At 43.4% G+C, this 19,759-nt stretch overlaps 1 protein-coding gene across 1 annotated transcript in view; it reads left to right on the top strand.

Annotated features, from left to right (window-relative positions):
- Positions 1–19,759, top strand: part of SYCP1 (synaptonemal complex protein 1) — a 134,533-nt gene that overhangs the window by 22,673 nt on the left and 92,101 nt on the right. Inside the window, exons 2-3 of the mRNA XM_073587299.1 lie at positions 5,705–5,740; positions 6,978–7,151. Of these exons, the coding sequence (XP_073443400.1) occupies positions 5,711–5,740; positions 6,978–7,151 (204 nt within the window). The 5' untranslated portion in view covers positions 5,705–5,710. The remainder of the gene's footprint in view (positions 1–5,704; positions 5,741–6,977; positions 7,152–19,759) is intronic.

The following is a 19,759-nucleotide window of genomic DNA, read 5'->3' on the forward strand; positions in this document are numbered from 1 at the left end:
CCACAAATCCCAGAAAGGGTACAGGTTTAAATGATTAACCCCTTTACCCCCATGGGTGGTTTGCACATTCATAACTGGGCCAATTTTTACAGTTCTGACCACTGTCCATTTATGAGGTAATACCTCTGAAACGCTTCCATGGATCCCAGTGATTCTGACATTGTTTTCTCATGACATATTGTACTTCATATTAGTGGTAAAATTTCATTGATATAACTTGTGTTTATTTGTGAAAAAAAACGGAAATTTGGCAAAAATTTTGAAAATTTAGCAATTTTCCAACTTTGAATTTTTATGCCCTTAAATCACAGAGATATGGCACACAAAAAAACTTACTAAATAATATTTCACACATGTTTACTTTACATCAGCACAATTTTGGAACCAAAATTTTTTTTGTTAGGAAGTTATAAGGGTTAAAATTTGCGATTTCTCATTTTTGCAACACTATTTTATTTTTAGGGACCACATCACATTTGAAGTCACTTTGAGGGGTCTATATGATAGAAAATACCCAAAAGTGACACCATTCTAAAAACTGCACCCCTCAAGGTGCACAAAACCGCATTCAAGAAGTTTATTATCCCTTCAGGTGCTTCACAGGCATTTTTTGAATGCTTAAAAAAAATGAACATTTAACTTTTTTCACAAAAAAAATTACTTCAGGTCCAATATTTTTTATTTTACCAAGGGTAGCAGGGGAAATTGGACAGAAAAAGTTATTGTGCAATTTGTCCTGAGTACGCTGATACCTGGTATGTGGGGGGGACCAATGTTTCGGCGCATGGCAGAGCTCAGAAGGGAAGGAGTGCCATTTGACTTTTTCAGCGCAAAATTGGCTAATATTCAGATCGGACGCCATGTCACGTTTGGAGAGCCCCTGATGTGCCTAAACAGTGGAAAATCCCCACAAGTGACCCCATTTTTGGAAACTAGACCCCTCAAGGAACTTATCTAGATATGTAGTGAGAACTTTAAACCCCCAAGGGCTTCACAGAAGTTTATAATGTATAGCCTTACAATTAAAAAATCATATTTTTTCCACAAACTTGATCTTTTAGTCGCCGATTTTTTTATTTTCCCAATGGTAACAGGAGAAATTGGACCCCAAAAGTTGTTGAGCAATTTGTCCTGAGTACGCTGGTACCCCATATTTGGGAGAAAACTACTGTATGGGCACACGTCGGGGCTTAGAACGGAAGTAGTGGAGTTTTGGAATGCAGACTTTGATGGAATGATCTGAGGGTGTCATGTTACCTTTGAAGAGCCCCTGATGTACCTAAACTGAGGAAACCCCCCACAAGTGACCCCATTTTGGAAACTAGACCCCCCAAGGAACTTATCTAGATGTGTGGTGAGCACTTTGAACCCCCCAGTGCTTCACAGAAGTTTATAACGCCCGGGCGTGAAAAGAACAAAATCATATTTTTCCACAAACTTGATCTTTTAGTCTCCAATTTTTTTTATTTTCCCAAGGGTAACAGGAGAAATTGGACCCCAAAAGTTGTTGTCCAGTTTGTCCTGAGTACACTGATACCCCACATGTGGGAGAAAACTACTGTGTGGGCACACAGTGGAGCTTGGAAGGGAAGTAGTGACGTTTTGGAATGCAGATTTTGATGGAATGGTCTGCGGGTGTCATGTCGCGTTTGGAGAGCCTCTGATGTGCCTAAACTGTTGTAACTCCCCACAAGTGACCCCATTTTGGAAACTAGACCCCCAAGGAACTTACCTAGAAGTTGGTGAGCACTTTGAACCCCCAAGTGCTTCACAGAAGTTTATAACGCCCGGGCGTAAAAATAAAAAAATATTTTTTTCTACAAAAATGATATTTTTGCCCCCAATTTTTTATTTTCCTAAGGGTAACAGGAGAATTTGGACCCCAAAGTTGTTTTGCAATTTGTCCTGAGTAGGCTGATACCCCATATATGGGGGTAAACCACTGTTTGGGCACATGGAAGAGCTCGGAAGGGAAGGAGCACCATTTGACTTTTTCAACGCAAAATTGGCTGATATTCAGATCGGACGCCATGTCACGTTTGGAGAGCCCCTGATGTGCCTAAACAGTGGAAAATCCTCACAAGTGACCGCATTTTTGGAAACTAGACCCCTCAAGGAACTTATCTAGATATGTAGTGAGAACTTTAAACCCCCAAGGGCTTCACAGAAGTTTATAATGTATAGCCTTACAATTAAAAAATCATATTTTTTCCACAAAAATGATCTTTTCACCCCCAATTTTTATTTTCCCAAGGGTAACAGGACCCTAAAAGTTATTGTGCAATTTGTCCTGAGTATGCTGATACCCCATATGTGGGTGTAAATGACTATTTGGGCACATGGCAGAGCTCGGAATGGAAGCAGTGCCATTTGACTTTTTTGGCTGGAATTGAGATCGGACGCTGTGCCGCGCTTGGAAAGCCCCTGATGTGCCTAAACAGTGGAAACTCCCCACAAATGACACCATTTTGGGAACTAGACCCCCCAAGGAACTTATCTAGATGTGTGGTGAGCACTTTGAACCCCCAAGGGCTTCACAGAAGTTTATAACGCCCAGGCATGAAAATAAAAAAATCATATTTTTTCCACAAACTTGATCTTTTAGTCCCCGATTTTTTTATTTTCCCAATGGTAACAGGAGAAATTGGACCCCAAAAGTTGTTGTGCAATTTGTCCTGAGTACGCTGGTACCCCATATGTGGGAGAAAACTACTGTGTGGGCACACATTGGGGCTTGGAAGGGAAGTAGTGACGTTTTGGAATGCAGATTTTGGTGGAATGGTCTGCGGGTGTCATGTCGCGTTTGAAGAGCCTCTGATGTGCCTAAACTGTTGTAACTCCCCACAAGTGACCCCATTTTGGAAACTAGACCCCCAAGGAACTTTACTAGAAGTGTGGTGAGCACTTTGAACCCCCAAGTGCTTCACAGAAGTTTATAACGCCCGGGCGTAAAAATAAAAAAATATTTTTTTCTACAAAAATGATATTTTTGCCCCCAATTTTTTATTTTCCTAAGGGTAACAGGAGAAATTGGACCTCAAAGTTGTTTTTCAATTTGTCCTGAGTAGGCTGATACCCCATATGTCGGGGTAAACCACTGTTTGGGCACATGGAAGAGCTCGGAAGGGAAGGAGCACCATTTGACTTTTTCAACGCAAAATTGGCTGATATTCAGATCTGACGCCATGTCACATTTGGAGAGCCCCTGATGTGCCTAAACAGTGGAAAATCCCCACAAGTGACCCCATTTTTGGAAACTAGACCCCTCAAGGAACTTATCTAGATATGTAGTGAGAACTTTAAACCCCCAAGGGCTTCACAGAAGTTTATAATGTATAGCCTTACAATTAAAAAATCATATTTTTTCCACAAAAATGATCTTTTCACCCCCAATTTTTATTTTCCCAAGGGTAACAGGAGAAATTGGACCCCAAAAGTTGTTGTCCAGTTTGTCCTGAGTACACTGATACCCCATATGTGGGAGAAAACTACTGTGTGGGCACACATTGGGGCTTGGAAGGGAAGTAATGACGTTTTGGAATGCAGATTTTGATGGAATGGTCTGCGGGTGTCATGTCGCGTTTGGAGAGCCTCTGATGTGCCTAAACTGTTGTAACTCCCCACAAGTGACCCCATTTTGGAAACTAGACCCCCAAGGAACTTAACTAGAAGTGTGGTGAGCACTTTGAACCCCCAAGTGCTTCACAGAAGTTTATAACGCCCGGGCGTAAAAATAAAAAAATCATATTTTTTTCTACAAAAATGATATTTTTGCCCCCAATTTTTTATTTTCCTAAGGGTAACAGGAGAAATTGGACCCCAAAGTTGTTTTGCAATTTGTCCTGAGTATGCTGATACCCCATATGTGGGGGTAAAACACTGTTTGGGTGTATGGCAGAGCTTGGAAGGGAAGGAGCACCATTTGACTTTTTCAATGCAGAATTGGCTGGAATTGAGATCAGACGCCATGCTGCGTTTAGAGAGCACCTTATGTGACTAAACAGTGGAATCCCCCCAATTCTAACCCTAACCCCAACACACCCCTAACCCTAATCTCAGCCCTAACCCTAGCCCTAACCCTAGCCCTAACTCTAACCCTAGCCCTAACCCTAACCCTAATGGGAAAAAGGAAATAAATACATTTTTTTAATTTTATTATTTTTCCCTAACTAAGGGGGTGGTAAAGGGGGGTTTGATTTACTATTTATCGCAGGTTTTTATATTTGGCAGCTGTCAAACGCTAAAAGACGCTTTTTTTTGTAAAAATAGTTTTTGCATCACCACATCTTGAGAGCTATAATTTTTCCATATTTTGACCCACCGAGTCATGTGAGGTCTAATTTTTTGCGGGATGAGTTTTTATTGGTACCAATTTCGGGCACATGACATTTTTTGATCGCTTTTTATTCCGATTTTTGGGACGCAGAATGAACAAAAGCCAGCATTTCATGAATTTCTTTTGGGGGGGTGCATTTACATCGTTCCACGTGTGGTAAAATTGATAAAGCTGTTTTATTCTTCGGGTCAGTACGATTACAGCGATACCTCATTTATGTTGTTTTTTTATGTTTTGACACTTTTATGCAATGAAAACAATTTTACATAAAAAAATAATTATTTTTCCATCTCTTTATTCTGCGAGCTATAACTTTTTTATTTTATCGCTGATGATGATGACGCTGTTTTGTGGCTCGTTTTTTGCTGGACAAGATGACGTTTTCAGCGGTACCATGGTTATTTATAGCCTTCTTTTTGATCACGCGTTATTGCACTTTTTGTTCGGCGGTATGATAATAAAGCATTATTTTTTTGCTTCGTTTTTTTTTTTTTTTTTAAGGGGTTCGCTAAATGGGTTAACTAATGGGATAGTTTTATAGGGCAGGTCATTACGGACGCGGCGATACTAAATATGTGTACTTTTATTGTTTTTTTTTTTTTTATTTCCCAAAAATGAATTTATTAGGGAATATTTTTTATTTTAATTTATTTAGTGATTTTGTATAAATTATTTTACACTTTTTTTAACTTTATTACATTGTCCCAGGGGGGGACATTACTGTCATGTGCCTGCACTCTGCAGGCTCTCAGGAAGCCGCCTCCCTGCAGGCCCCCGCGGCCATATTGGATCTGGGGACCTGCAGGGAAGGAGGCCCCCAGAGCAGTGCAGCACATCACGCTGCGCTGGGAGTCGCAGGGAAGCACGGAGGGAGCCCTCTCCCTGCCAGTGCTTCTTTAAACCCCTGGTACACTGTGGTCATGTTTGATCGCAGTGTGTCAGGGGTTAACGTGCCGGGGGCGGTCCGTGACCTCCCCGATACATAGTGCCGGGTCTCAGCTGTGATAATCAGCTGACACCCGGCCACGATCAGCGGTGCTCCCCCTTGAGCGCCACTGATCGCGATGACGTACCATACCGTCCCCGGTCAGAGGGTCCCGGGTCCCGTGGATGGGATAATACGTCAGATGTCAGAAATGGGTTAAACACAGGATATACAGAACCTTGTCTCACAAACTTTATATCAATCTGCTCAGCTGCCCCTGCTCTATAACATGGTGCCTGCAGTTTGGACTGAATTTTCATGGTGACAGGTTCACTTTAAAATCTGGATAGCCCTTGATAATGTTCATATGTTCTTTTTTTCTGTACACATGTACAATTTAACTTTATTACTTGTAATATTTAATATATTTTTTATCTTTGAAGGAGAAAATGAACTTTAAGTCAAGCATGCAGCACAAGGTAAACTATATTTGATTAAACTTTATCATATCATAATCATATCATATCATATCATAATATCATGTCCTCACTATATCTGAAACTGAACCTGTCAAAGACTGAACTCCTTGTGTTTCCTCCCGCTACTAATGTACCTACACCCGACATTGTCATTTCCGTGTGTGGTTCCACTATTACTCCCCAGCAACATGCCCGCTGTCTTGGGGTCATACTTGATTCCGAGCTTTCCTTTGCCCCCCACATTCGATCACTGGCTCGCTCTTGTCATCTGCACCTCAAAAACATTTCTAGAATTCGACCTTTTCTTACTTTTGACTCTGCAAAAACTCTTACTGTTTCTCTTATTCATTCTCGTCTCGACTATTGTAACTCTCTTCTAATTGGTCTCCCTCTTACCAAACTCTCCCCTCTCCAATCTGTCTTGAATGCTGCAGCCAGGATCATATTCCTCACCAATCGTTACACCGATGCCTCTACCTTGTGCCAGTCATTACACTGGCTACCCATCCACTCCAGAATTCAGTATAAACTTATTACCCTCACCCACAAAGCCCTCCATGGCTCAGCACCACCCTACATCTCCTCCCTTGTTTCAGTATACCACCCTACCCGCGCCCTCCGTTCTGCTGATGACCTGAGGTTAGTATCCTCAATAGTCAGAACCTCCCACTCCCGTCTCCAAGACTTTACACGTGCCGCGCCAATTCTTTGGAATGCACTTCCCAGGTCAATACGATTAGTCCCCAATCCCCACAATTTTAAGCGTGTCCTGAAAACGCATTTATTCAGACTGGCCTATCGCCTCAACACATTAACCTAACCTATCCCTGTGTGGCAGAGCCAAAAGTTTTACCATAACCAGGCTCCCAGCATCATGTTCCCACATGCTTTATGCATCCATTAGCCCTCTGTGTCTGTACTGTTACACACTTAACATTATGGCTGGTCCATACAATCAGGGCAACTGTTACCACCCACCTTTCGTGTCTACCTCTTTCCTCATAGACTGTAAGCTTGCGAGCAGGGCCCTCACTCCTCTTGGTATTTGTTATAATCTACTGTATGTGATTATTGTTATGCTGTAATGTCTATTGTCTGTACAAATCCCCTCTGAAATGTAAAGTGCTGCGGAATATGTCGGCGCTATAAAAATAAAATTTATTATTATTATTATTATTAACTTTACGTTATCATCAGGAAGCCTTTATCACATTCTGTATCTCTATTTATCTATTAGGAATCTCAAACTGTATGTATGGAAACTCCACTGGAGTCTACAAATATTGAATATAAGCAGAATTCATCATCTTTTTTAATGAAAACCCCAGTGAAGGAAAGAGGAAGAATGCCCAATAATAAGAATGCATGTCCATATACCTCACATAAAAGCAGCAAAAGTGTTGTTTCAAAGGTAGAAATGTTTTAAGTGCATTGTGTCTCAATTTTTTTCCTTGTTTATATAACAACTCCATGTTCTGCAATGTTGTACCGACTTGATTTAGTACAAACCTTATTTAATTCTTGAAGTCAGTTGCAGAAGCAGATAGACATACATCATCAAAATAACTATCAAAATAACTTGAATAGATCACTCAATCAGAAAATTACAAGCTGCTGCTACAGCAGCCTCAATTGTTATGATTGAGTCACCGTAGGAGGCAAAAACAGAAATGCTAGCTAAGTCCAGAAAACCAGAGAAGTTGGCAACTATCAGATTGCAGACCCCTGAACCTATCAACACAACTAGCAGTAGCCGTGGGGGGTTCCTACGATGACCTAGACCCCTCGATCACAGCCGGAGAGATACATAGGCCTAAAGAAGGAAAGGGGAAATCTAACTGCCGCAGAGCAGACCCAAAAGCAATAGGCAGCCCCCCACATATAATGACGGTGAAGCAAGATGAAAACACTTACACAGACAGAAAGACAGGCTGAGCAAAGACGGGGCCCAAAAACTACCTAGATAGGAACGGATAGGAAGGCTGCTGTCTGCAATCTGCCAAAACCCTACCAGAGACAAAAGCCAACAAGCTGATATAAAAATCGCCCTGAAGCAACTAAGCTTCAAAAACTAAATGAGCACTCAGGTACTTTCAGAAGACAGAGCTCACGGAACACTGCACACTCCAGCAGGGAGTGGCAGAATCCAAAAAGCAAGAAAAACAAAAACAAATCTTAAATGCAAAAAGGCAAAACAGAAAACTTAGCTTTAGGAGAGCAGGAATCAGACTGGTGTCCAAGAGTCCACAGAGAAATCACCCACAGGGCAGAAAGGGCGTAGGCTGCCTTAAATCCAGTCAGAGACTCCACTCAACCAATCGTCTTCATTAGTCCCAGGTGCCTGATAATCAGGCTCACTACCTTCCTTCACTAGAATAGGGAGTTCACCAGGCCTCAGTGACGGAGGGGAAAATGAACTCACAACACTCAATACACTTTTAAATAGTGTAATATCAGAATTTATTAATGGGAAGAGGGAACACTACAAGAGTAATGTGTGCTAACGGCCATATGGGATCTGGTACTGTACCATCACTGGACTTGCAGCATCACTATATCTAAAGCATTGCTTGTAGCATGAATTGATGAGCTTGAGAGGGAAAATAAATCTTCCCATGTTAATATACATGCCTTTCTGGTAGCACTATGAAGTTTTCATTTTGTATGGAGGTACACATTCATTATAACCAATTACTGAGAAATTAGAAAAATAAATACCTCACGCCATATTATATAACCTCAATTCCAAAAACGTTGGACTGTTGTTGAAAAAAAAATTAGGATTGCACTGATTTGAACATTTCTTATAGCTGTATTTTATTCACAGCAGAACATAGAACAGAGAACTTAAGATTAAAATCATTCTATTTAAATATTCGCCCATTTATAAATTGATGGCTGAAACACATCTCAAAAAAGTTAGGACAGGGTTAACAAAAGGCTCGGAAAGCAAGTTGTACTAAAGAAAAATAGCACAAGGGACAAGATCAATATTGGATTCCAGTGGTTCCCTTTATTGTCGCATTGTCACAATTGGCTAACATCCTAGAATAAATCATATTTGAATCTAATGTACCATATATACTCACATATAAGCCAAGATTTTCAGCCCATTTTTTTGGGCAGAAAGTCCCCCTCTCGGCTTATACGCAAGTCATATACCAGGGGGTCGGCGGGGGAGGGGAAGCGAGTGTGTCAGGTCATACTTACCCCCCTTGGCGTAGTCTCTGCAGCCCCTTGCTTCTCCCGGTCTCAGGCTCCTACTTTCAGCGGTCACATGGTACCGCTCATTAAAGTTATGAATATGCGCATATTTATGACTTTAATGAGCGGTACCATGTGACCGCTGAAGGAAGGAGCCTGAGACCGGGAGAAGCAGGGGGGCTGCAGAGTCCAGAGGGGGTAAGTATACGCTATATTCACCTGTCCCCGCTCCATCGCTGCTCTGTCCTCCCCTCCACATCCTCTGTCTGTGATAGTTAGGTCAGAGGGCGCGGTAACGTAGTTAGTGCGTGCCACACCCTCCGCTTGAACGTCACTGACAGAGAGACCCGGCAGACAGGGCGATGTGTACCATGGAGCGGGGATCTGTAAATATCGCCCGTGCCGGGGTCCTGAGCCAGTGGTGACACCAGTCACTGCCTGCTCCTGATACTGGCATCAGGTCCCCAGCGACGAGAGGTGAGTATGTCATTTTTTTCTTTACTTGCAGCAGCAATATATGGGGGTATAATGTATGGAGCAGCATATGGGGGCATAATCTATGGAGCAGCATATGGGGGCGTAATCTATGGAGCAGCATATGGGGCATAATCTATGGAGCAGCATATGGGGGCATAATCTATGGAGCAGCATATGGGGGCATAATCTATGGAGCAGCATATGGGGGCATAATCTATGGAGCAGCATATGGAGGCATAATCTATGGAGCAACATATAGGGGCATAATCTAAGGGCAGCATATGGGGGCATAATATATGGAGCAGCATATGGGGGCATAATCTATGGAGCAGCATATGGGGGCATAATTATGGAGCAGCATATGGGGGCCTAATTATGGAGCAGCATATGGGGGCATAATCTATGGATCAGCATATGGGGGCATAAACTATGGAGCATCATATGGGGCATAATCTATGGAGCATTTTATGGGGCATAATCTATGGAGCATCATGTGGGGCATAATCTATGGAGCATCATATAGGGCATAATCTATGGAGCATTTTATGGGGGCATAATCTATGGAGCATCTTATGCGGGCATAATTTATGGAGAATTTTATGGGGGCATAACCTTTATGGAGCAGCATATGGGGCATTTTATTCTATGGAACATCTTATGGGGCCATCATGAACTGTATGGAGCATTATATGGGGCTCCTGATTCAATATGGATATTAAAAAACATTTAACCTACTGATGTCTCAATTAATTTTACTTTTATTGGTATACATTTTTATTTTTGAAATTTACCAGTAACTGCTGCATTTTCCACCCTAGGCTTATACGTGAGTCAATAAGTTTTCCCAGTTTTTTGTGGCAAATTTAGGGGGGGTCGGCTTAAACACGGGCCGGCGTATACACAAGTATATACGGTATTTACCTCCATTTGTACTAATTATACAATTCTTATTGTTATTTTTATATTTCTAATTTTATATTTGCTAATATTTGTTACATTATATATATATATATCTTGAATAGTCAAATAGTCATCTTTTTAGAATCTTTTTTCATTTCCATGTATTAATACATTTCACTATACATATAGAATTTTAAGATACATTTTATTTTTAATAAATTGTTCATAGTTTGCAGACTTTCATAATAATCCCAACATAGAAACATTTTAAATAATTTATTTTATTTATAGATTCACCACTTGTTCCTTTGTTATGGACAGCTTAACATACATTCCTATCTCCATCTCTTAAATTTAAGTACAACCAACTTTTAATTATACATTTTTAGATTTTTTCCTTCATTTTATCTAGCAAATTAACCCCTTTCTGGCATATGACGTACTATCCCGTCCTTGTGCCCTGGGACATAATTCCCAGGGATGGGATAGTACGTCATAGCGATCAGCTGACACCCGACACTATGTGTCAGGGGCGGTCACGGACCGCCCCCGACACGTTAACCCCTGGCACACTGCGATCAAACACGATCGCAGTGTACTGGGGGTTTAGGGAAGCATCGGCAGGGAGGGGGCTCCCTCTGTGCTTCCCTGAGACCCCCAGAGCAGCACAATGTGCAGCACTGCTGAGGGGGCCTCCTTCCCTGCAGGTCCCCGGATCCAAAATAGCAGCGGGGAACTTTGGGGCCTGCAGGGAGCCAGCTTCCTCATGCCTGCAAAGCGCAGGCACAAGGAAGCCTTCTGCACTGCCTGTGACAGATCGCTAATCTGTCACAGCGATCTGTGATGTGACAGATCAGCGATCTGTCATATGACTGTGATGTCCCCCCTGGGACAATGTAATAAGGTTAAAAAAAAAAAAAAAGTGTGAAAATAATTTATAAAAAATCGCTAAATAAATTTAAAAAAAAAAAAAAAAATTCCCTAATAAATTCATTTCTTCGAAATAAAAAAAAACAATAAAAGTACACATTTGGTATCGCCGCGTCCGTAACGCCCCACCCTATAAAACTGTCCCATTAGTTAACTCCCTTAGTGAACCCCTTAAAAAATTAAAATAAAAAACAAAGCAAAAAATAATGCAATAACGCGCGATCAAAAAGACGCTGAAAACGTCATATTGTCTTGCAAAAAACTAGCCGTGACACAGCGTTATCAGCGAAAAAATAAAACTTATATCTCGCAGAATAAAGCAATGCAAAAATAATTATTTTTTATATAAAATTGTTTTCATTGCATAAAAGCGCCAAAACATAAAAAAATAATTGAGGTATCGCTGTAATTGTATGTATGACAGCTGCCAAAAATAAAAACCCGCCATAAATAGTAAATCAAACCCCCCTTTAATACCCCCCTTAGTTAGGGAAAAATAATAAAATTAAAAAAATGTATTTATTTCCATTTTCCCATTTGAGTTAGGGTTAGGATGAGGGTTAGGGCTAGGGTTAGGGCTGAGATTAGGGTTAGGGGTGTGTTGGGGTTAGGGTTGGAGTTAGAATTGGGGGGTTTACACTGTTTGGGCACATCAAGTGCTCTCCAAGCGCAATATGGCCTCTGATCTCAATTCCAGCCAATTCTGCATTGAAAAATTCAAATGGTGCTCCTTCCCTTCCAAGCTCTGCCATGTGCCCAAACAGTGTTTTACCCCCATATATGGGGTATCAGCCTACTCAGGACAAATTGCAAAACAACTTTTGGGGTCCAATTTCTCCTGTTACCCTTAGGAAAATAAAAAATTGCTGGCAAAAATATCATTTTTGTGGAAAAAAAATATGATTCTTTTATTTTCACGCCCGGGCGTTATAAACTTCTGTGAAGCACTTGGGGGTTCAAAGTACTCACCACACATCTAGATAAGTTCCTTGGGGGTCTAGTTTCCAAAATGGGGTCACTTGTGGGGAGTTGCAACAGTTTAGGTACATCAGAGGCTCTCCAAACGCGACATGACACCCGCAGACCATTCCATCAAAGTCTGCATTCCAAAATGTCACTACTTCCCTTCCGAGCCCCGACGTGTCCCCATACAGTAGTTTTCTCCCACATATGGGGTATCGGCATACTCAAGACAAATTGGACAACAACTTTTGTGGTCCAATTTCTCCTGTTACCCTTGGGAAAATAAAAAAATTGGGGACTAAAAGATCATGTTTGTGGAAAAAATATGATTTTTTTATTTTCACGCCCGGGAATTATAAACTTCTGTGAAGCCCTTGGGGGTTCAAAGTGCTCCCCACACATCTAGACAAGTTCCTTGGGGGGTCTAGTTTCCAAAATGGTGTCACTTGTGGGGGGTTTCCACTGTTTAGGCACATCAGGGGCTTTCCAAACGCGGCATGGCGTCCAATCCAAATCCAAGCCAAAAAAGTCAAATGGCGCTGCTTCCCTTCTGAGCACTGCCATGCGCCAAAATAGTGGTTTACCCCCACATATGGGGTATCAGCGTACTCAGGACAAATTGCCCAATAACTTTTGGGGTCCTGTTACCCTTGGAAAAATAAAAATTGGGGGTGAAAAGATCCTTTTTGTGGAAAAAAATATGATTTTTTTAATTATATGGCTGTACGTTATAAACTTCTGTGAAGCCCTTGTGGGTTCAAAGTTCTCACCACATATCTAGATAAGTTCCTTGGGGGGTCTAGTTTCCAAAATGGGGTTACTTGAGGGAGGTTTCCACTATTTAGGTACATCAGGGGCTCTCTAAACATGACATGGCGTCCGATCTGAATTCCAGCCAATTTTGCATTGAAAAAGTCATGCGGCGCTCCTTCCCTTCTGAGCTCTGCCATGCGCCGAAACAGTGGTTCCCCCCCACATATCAGGTATCAGCGTAGTCAGGACAAATTTCACAATAACTTTTACAGTCCAATTTCTCCTGTTACCCTTGGTAAAATAAAAAAATTGGACCTAAAGTAATTTTTTGTGAAAAAAAGTTAAATGTTCATTTTTTTTAAACATTCGAAAAATTCCTGTGAAGCACCTGAAGGGTTAATAAACTTCTTGAATATGGTTTTGAGCACCTTGAGGGGTGCAGTTTTTAGAATGGTGTCACCTTTGGGTATTTTCTGTCATATAGACCCCTCAAAGTGACTTCAAATGTGATGTGGTCCGTAAAAATAAAATGGTGTTGCAAAAATGAGAAATCGCTGGTCAACTTTTAACCATTATAACTTCCTAACGAAAAAAAATGTTGGTTCCAAAATTGTGCTGATGTAAAGTAAAAATATGTGAAATGTTATTTATTAAGTTTTTTTGTTTGCCATATCTCTGTGATTTAAGGGCATAAAAATTCAAAGTTGGAAAATTGCGAAATTTTCAAAATTTTTGCCAAATTTCCATTTTTTTCACAAATAAACGCAAGTTATTTGAATGAAATTTTACCACTAACATGAATTACAATATGTCACGAGAAAATATTGTCAGAATCACAGGGATCCATGAAAGCGTTTCAGAGTTATTACCTCATAAAGGGACAGTGGTCAGAATTGTAAAGATTGGCCCGGTCATGAACGTGCAAACCTCCCTTGGGAGTTAAGGGGTTAATATCGCTACATTGTCCACTAAACAAACTTTGTTCAGTTTTAGCCAAATCTTTGCAGCACATGCTGCTTCTTCATCCAGTCGGTTTATTCTTTGTTATGACTAGTGTTGGGATTCATTATGGTAGGCAATGACAGGGACACACTAAAGATGCACATGCGAGTTTTCAGTTCAAGCTCAGTGTCTTATGCACTCCTCTAGTATCAAAAGAAAAAAGTCTTACCTCAGACAAAGCAAAAGTCCAGCTTGTTTCCACCACAAAGATTAGGGCCAAGACATGCCAGTCCATACACCCCTAAGCTCTTTCCCACCCACCAACACACTGAAGAGTTCTGTCTATGCTGTCCTCAGACCTGCAACTGTGCAATCCAGGCGTTGCTCCAAAAACCTGGAATAGCAGAAAAGGTCCAGGTCAGGTCTTGACCTCCTTCCCTGCTGTTTACCAATGTAAAAGGCACTTGCTTGAAGAAATATATCTCCCATCCAGCACCATACCCCTCACTGCGTCGCATACCCCTTCCTTTCTACAACACAATAGGGGTGGACAAATGCCATGCAGTGGAATATGGATGTCACGTCGCAGCCAGACTCAGGGCCTGCTGTTCCGGCGTCGGCCACTAGGAGGCGCCGGACGTCACTGCCAGACTCAGGGCCTGCAGTTCCGGTCTCGGCCACTCGGGGGCGCCGGACCGTCACGTCGCCGTCGGACTCGGGGCCTGCTGTTCCAGCGTCTGCCACTAGGAGGCGCCGGACGTCACTGCCAGACTCAGGGCCTGCAGTTCCGGTCTCGGCCACTCGGGGGCGCCGGACCGTCACATCGCCGTCGGACTCGGGGACGGCTATTCCTGCCTCAGCCACTGGGAGGCGCCGTGGTTCGCTCCAGGGTGAGGGTGGTGGCAGAGAGGGGGCTCCTGCACAGGCATCTGGTGGACGCAGTCTCCGCCCCTCTGTCAGTCATGTAGGGCTTACTGCATGTCCATCTGGCCTGGTCCGGGGGCGGTCCTGGTTACATCATCGGGCCGGGAACCTGTGAGGGAGGACCTGATCCCTCAAATACCTGGGGACTGGTCTTGCAAGCCGCCGGATATATTCTTGGTTCCCCTGCGTGTTACTGTGTGAATTTCTATAGTGTATACTCTGACCTCAGCCTGGATTCTTGACCATTCTATTGCCTGCCGTTTTTGTACCTCCGCCTCTCTTCCGACTTTTTGATGCTGACCTTTGCTTGGATTCCTGACTCTCCTTCTGCCTGCTGATTCTGTACCTCGCTGCCCTCCTGGTTTTACTGACCCTGGCCTGGACTTTTGACTCTCCCTCTGTCTGCTGATTTTGTGCCTCTGCGGCGCCCTGGTCTCAGACTCCTGCATCCTGACCTTGATTACGGGTTTTAGTTTTGACCCCTTGGTGGCCGTCCTGCTCTGGTCCACTGCTAATCTAGACAGCTACCTCCTGGGCCTTGCTACAATTCCAGATCCCTGTATAGGGGTTAAGGGTCTCGGGGTTACTCGGGGTGCTGTCCCCACTGCAGCCCAGATTCGCAGACGGCCGTCACAATGGATAGGGCATCTGCATTCCTTTGCAGCTTGACTGCTCTGTGTTCCACTGTAAAATCTCTATTGAAGTTGGGCATGACCAGGACAGGTGTCCTACACAATACCAACTTCAATGTCACGAAGGCCTTCTCAGTCTGAGCATCCCAGCAGACCCTTACAAACTTCCTCCCTTTTAGGCAGTCAATGGAGAAGTCAGCATTGCGAAATTGGGAATAAATCTCCTATAATACCCAACTAACCCCAGGAAAGCTCTCACCTACTTCATTGTTTTCAAACATTTTTATTGGATTTTAGTAAATAACAAGGGTTGGGAAAAGGGGAGGGAAAGAAGGGAAAGAAAGGGAATTAACAAAGGGAAAAGGGTGGGAAAGAGGATTAAGGGAATAAAAAGTAGAGAACTCAAGTCTTTTTAACAATGCCATACAAGTACATGAATATACATAAGTAATGTATCAAAACCCATACAATGCACATATATATGAAGCCAAGTTAGCGAATTCAAACCGCACCAAGTATAATTAAGTGTTACAGAATTTAGTGTTCCAAACCTTCCATTTGTTGGAATATCTGATTAATCCATCATTAACGGTTGCAAATCTCTTTTCTATGGAACTATGCTGATGAAGTCTGTCCAAAATTTCACAAAATAATGGTGGGTCAGATTTTTTCCACCAGTAAGCAATTGTATTCTTTACTACTAGAAAGATATGTATGATAACAAATTTAACTGACGGGTCAACAAGTTCCAAGTCTAGAGACAGCAAAGCTCTTTGGGGAGTGATTTTGAAATTTTGGAAAAAGGAATTGATATGCAGTGACACTCTGTTCCAAAGATCTTTAATCTTCGGGCAGCCCCAGAACAGGTGAAAAAGGTTTCCTTGTCACCTACTTCATTGTGAAACGGTGAGACCAATTCTGTATCATTACTATTTTGTTCACCTGGGGTTTGAGGACTCCCATCCAATTACCACATTTTCCCTTGCCCAGGACAAAGTATGAGTTGTGCCATACCAAGATTGTCACCATAGACATTTAAGGGTGACAATTCGGACCCCGGTGGCAAGTCCTCTATTTCCACAGCCATCACTTCCAGGAGGGTTTTCTCCCCCTTTTCCACTGGAGTGGAGGTCACCCCTACAGTCCGCATCTGTTCCTCTGGGCCACAAGGTTCTGAACTACTTCTGAATAATGCAACAGAAGCCCTACTGGCATGCTTTCACATTCACTGGGTGTCACAATTGTTTGCCATAGGGCAGAATATAAAGAAAAATCCCTCCCTCAATTCGTATTACAGACTAAAAACCGCATCCACCTCTTGGCATCGTCTTCCGGCTGGTATGTTTATTACCACCAGTGCAGTGGGATAGTCTTTTAATTCGCTGTGCGTATATACATAACACCCCCAATTAACCGGCCGGTGAACTAGCTTAGTTGCACCTGGTCAGCCCATACCAGGGACATGAGGCTCCCCAAGTCCAGGAGGGCTACAGCCGGGTTGCCCTCTATTTCAACTTGACATGAATGTTTGTCACCAGGGGCTTCCTTGGTTCTCATCTCACAGACCCTTTTAGCATACAGGGACTGTTGGTACCCAAAGCTTGTGTTCATTGGCTCAGCAAGGTGGGGATAAACAGCCCTTATGTGGCCTGGCTTATGACAAACAGACTATCTGTGCCTGTTCCTTGCAGCATACATCCTGAGCGGCGACCCTTGGTTCTGCTCAATGTGGTGGGGATTTTTGGGACTTTTCTGCCACCCTTCCCGAAGACCCTCTCTGGAGTTCCTTGGTAGCCCCATACTGCTTTACAAGTTCCACCCTCTGGAACATATGGAACACATTACTAGGGGATTCCTATCAGACCCAACACTGGATGGAGTGTGGTAAGGTGGTCAAGAATGTATCCAGCCACCATGTGGTCTATCATGGCAGGGTGAGACAGTACCTCGGGTTGCAACCACTTTTGTATCAGGTCCAGTAAGTTATAAACTGGGACCTTGCTGGTTTGAAAGAGTTAAACTCCCACTGATGCACCTGCTGGGCTCATACCAATCCATTTACGCCAAGTTGTGCTAGCTATGATCTCACCCTTGACGATTGTGTAGTTCACGACTTGCTTAGCCAGTAAATCACAATATGTCTTCTTGGGTCTTGACTCCAGAAACGAAGCAATGACTTCTTCCCATTGATCCCATGGTAGACTTTCCCTCTCAACCCTATCTCAAACATGTCCAGGTAGGTCTCAATGTCATCTGAAGATTTCATCTTGGGAATTGCCGCCTGGACCGTTATTTGGAGATCGTGGACAGCCCGTGGAGTCTTGCTGTCTGTAGCATATGCCATATTTTTTGGACTATAAGATGCACTTTTTTTCCCAAAAAAATGTTGGGGGAAAATGGGGTTGCATCTTATAGTCGGAATATACTTACAAGTAGTGTGGCGGCAGCAGCAGTCAGGCAATTCAGCGGCAGTCCAACACTGCAGGGCTATGATGACACTCTCTTCCCAGGCTGGTGTGGCAGGTTCGTTGGTGCTCTGTGGTGCGGGGGAAACCCGCAGGCCCCACACATCCATTGCTGTGATACGGTGACCTCCGAGGAAATGGCCGCTGGGGCGACGCATGCTCAGATTGAGATTTCGTTGCCGAGATCTCAATCTGAGCATGTGCTTCCCATGGCGGCCATTTTCCCAGAGGCCACTGCATCCCAGCAATGGATGTGTGGGGCCTCTGTGCTTTCACAAAATGCCGGCCCAGCCCCCGCACCACAGAGCACCGCCGAACCTGCTGCACCAGCCTAGAATGGGATTTCCCGGAGCCCACCGCATCACAGCAATGGATGTGCGGGGGCTCCGGGCTTTTAGAAAATGTCGGCGGAGCTCCAGCACATTTAGCACCGCTGAACCTGCCGCACCAGTCTGGGATGGGAGTCATATCACCGGACCACCGAATACCCCTTGTGACCATGCTCCACCAGCGCTGCCGATCCCCCCCAAGTAAGCTGAATTCAGACTGTAAGACGGACCTCCACTTGACACATTAAAATTGACAAATCTGAAAATTTGGGATCTTATGGTCCGGTGCGTCTTATAGTCCAAAAAATACGGTACATAACTTCATAAATTATGCTCCTATGAAGGGAGCATGGCACTAAGGAATAGCTTGGTTGTTGGTGCTCAAGTTGGGTCTCCAACCCATCAAATCAAAAATCTTGGCAGTCAGTGTGTGAAATATTCAGACACTTTTATTTCGTGCATCCAGACAGAAAGGTTAAACGTTTTCAGTCCACCATAGGACCTTCATCAGAATAAACTCGTTTACTGAAACAGATAGATCCTTTCAATGATAGCCAAATAGGACAAAGTCGAGAGTCTGGACCTCCAGGGTCACTGAAGCAGGGAGTGAAGACAGCGCTAGTAGCAATGGGTATACAACCTCTGAAATTGAATCACACTAGTGAAGTCCCAGTCCGTGGTGTGGCTGCCCCGTGTGGAAGACGCTTCCACACGGGGCAGCCACACCACTGACCGGGGCTTCACTCCCTTCATCAGTGACCCTGGAGGTCCTTTTTCTGTAGACCTAAGGTATACAGCTGCCTTCTCCATTGTTGGTCTTCTTTGTCCACCTACGCTACCCAGATGCCAGCAGCTTCACACACTCACAGGCCATCCAGACTCTCGACTTTGTCCTATTTGGTTATCATTGAAAGGATCTATCTGTTTCAGAAAACAAGTTCATTCTGATGAAGGTCCTATGGTGGACCAAAAACGTTTAACCTTTCTGTCTGGATGCACAAAATAAAAGTGTCTGAATATTTCACACATTGAATGCCAAGACTTTTGTCTTTTCATAAATTATGCTGCTAGCTCATCCATACAGTGAGGAAAATAAGTATTTGATACACTACCGATTTTGCAAGAATTCCCACCTACAAAGAAAAGAGAGGTCTGTAATTTTTATCGTAGGCACTAGAGTTGAGTGAAACGGGTCGGTCATATTCAAAAGTCGGCGACTTTCGCTGAAGTCGGGTTTCATGAAACGATACCCGACCATAGCGTGAGGTCGGCGACCAGAGCGCCAAAGTCGCGCTTCAAAAGATGCTTCCAGCGCCCTTTTTCAGCCAATGATGGAGGACGCACACTGTGGGCAACGCGATTACATAGTCATCGGTCACCACCATCTTTGAGAAGGGCATTCAAGTGATTGGCTGGCTTTGTGTGGCGTCACAGGGGCTATAAAAGGGCGTGCACGCCGACCGCCATCTTACTTATGCCGATCTTAGCATTAGGGAGAGG

Source organism: Dendrobates tinctorius, unplaced genomic scaffold (assembly GCF_039654945.1).
Source record: "Dendrobates tinctorius isolate UK_male_01 unplaced genomic scaffold, ASM3965494v1 ptg000098l, whole genome shotgun sequence".
In the NCBI taxonomy this organism is placed as follows: domain Eukaryota; kingdom Metazoa; phylum Chordata; class Amphibia; order Anura; family Dendrobatidae; genus Dendrobates; species Dendrobates tinctorius.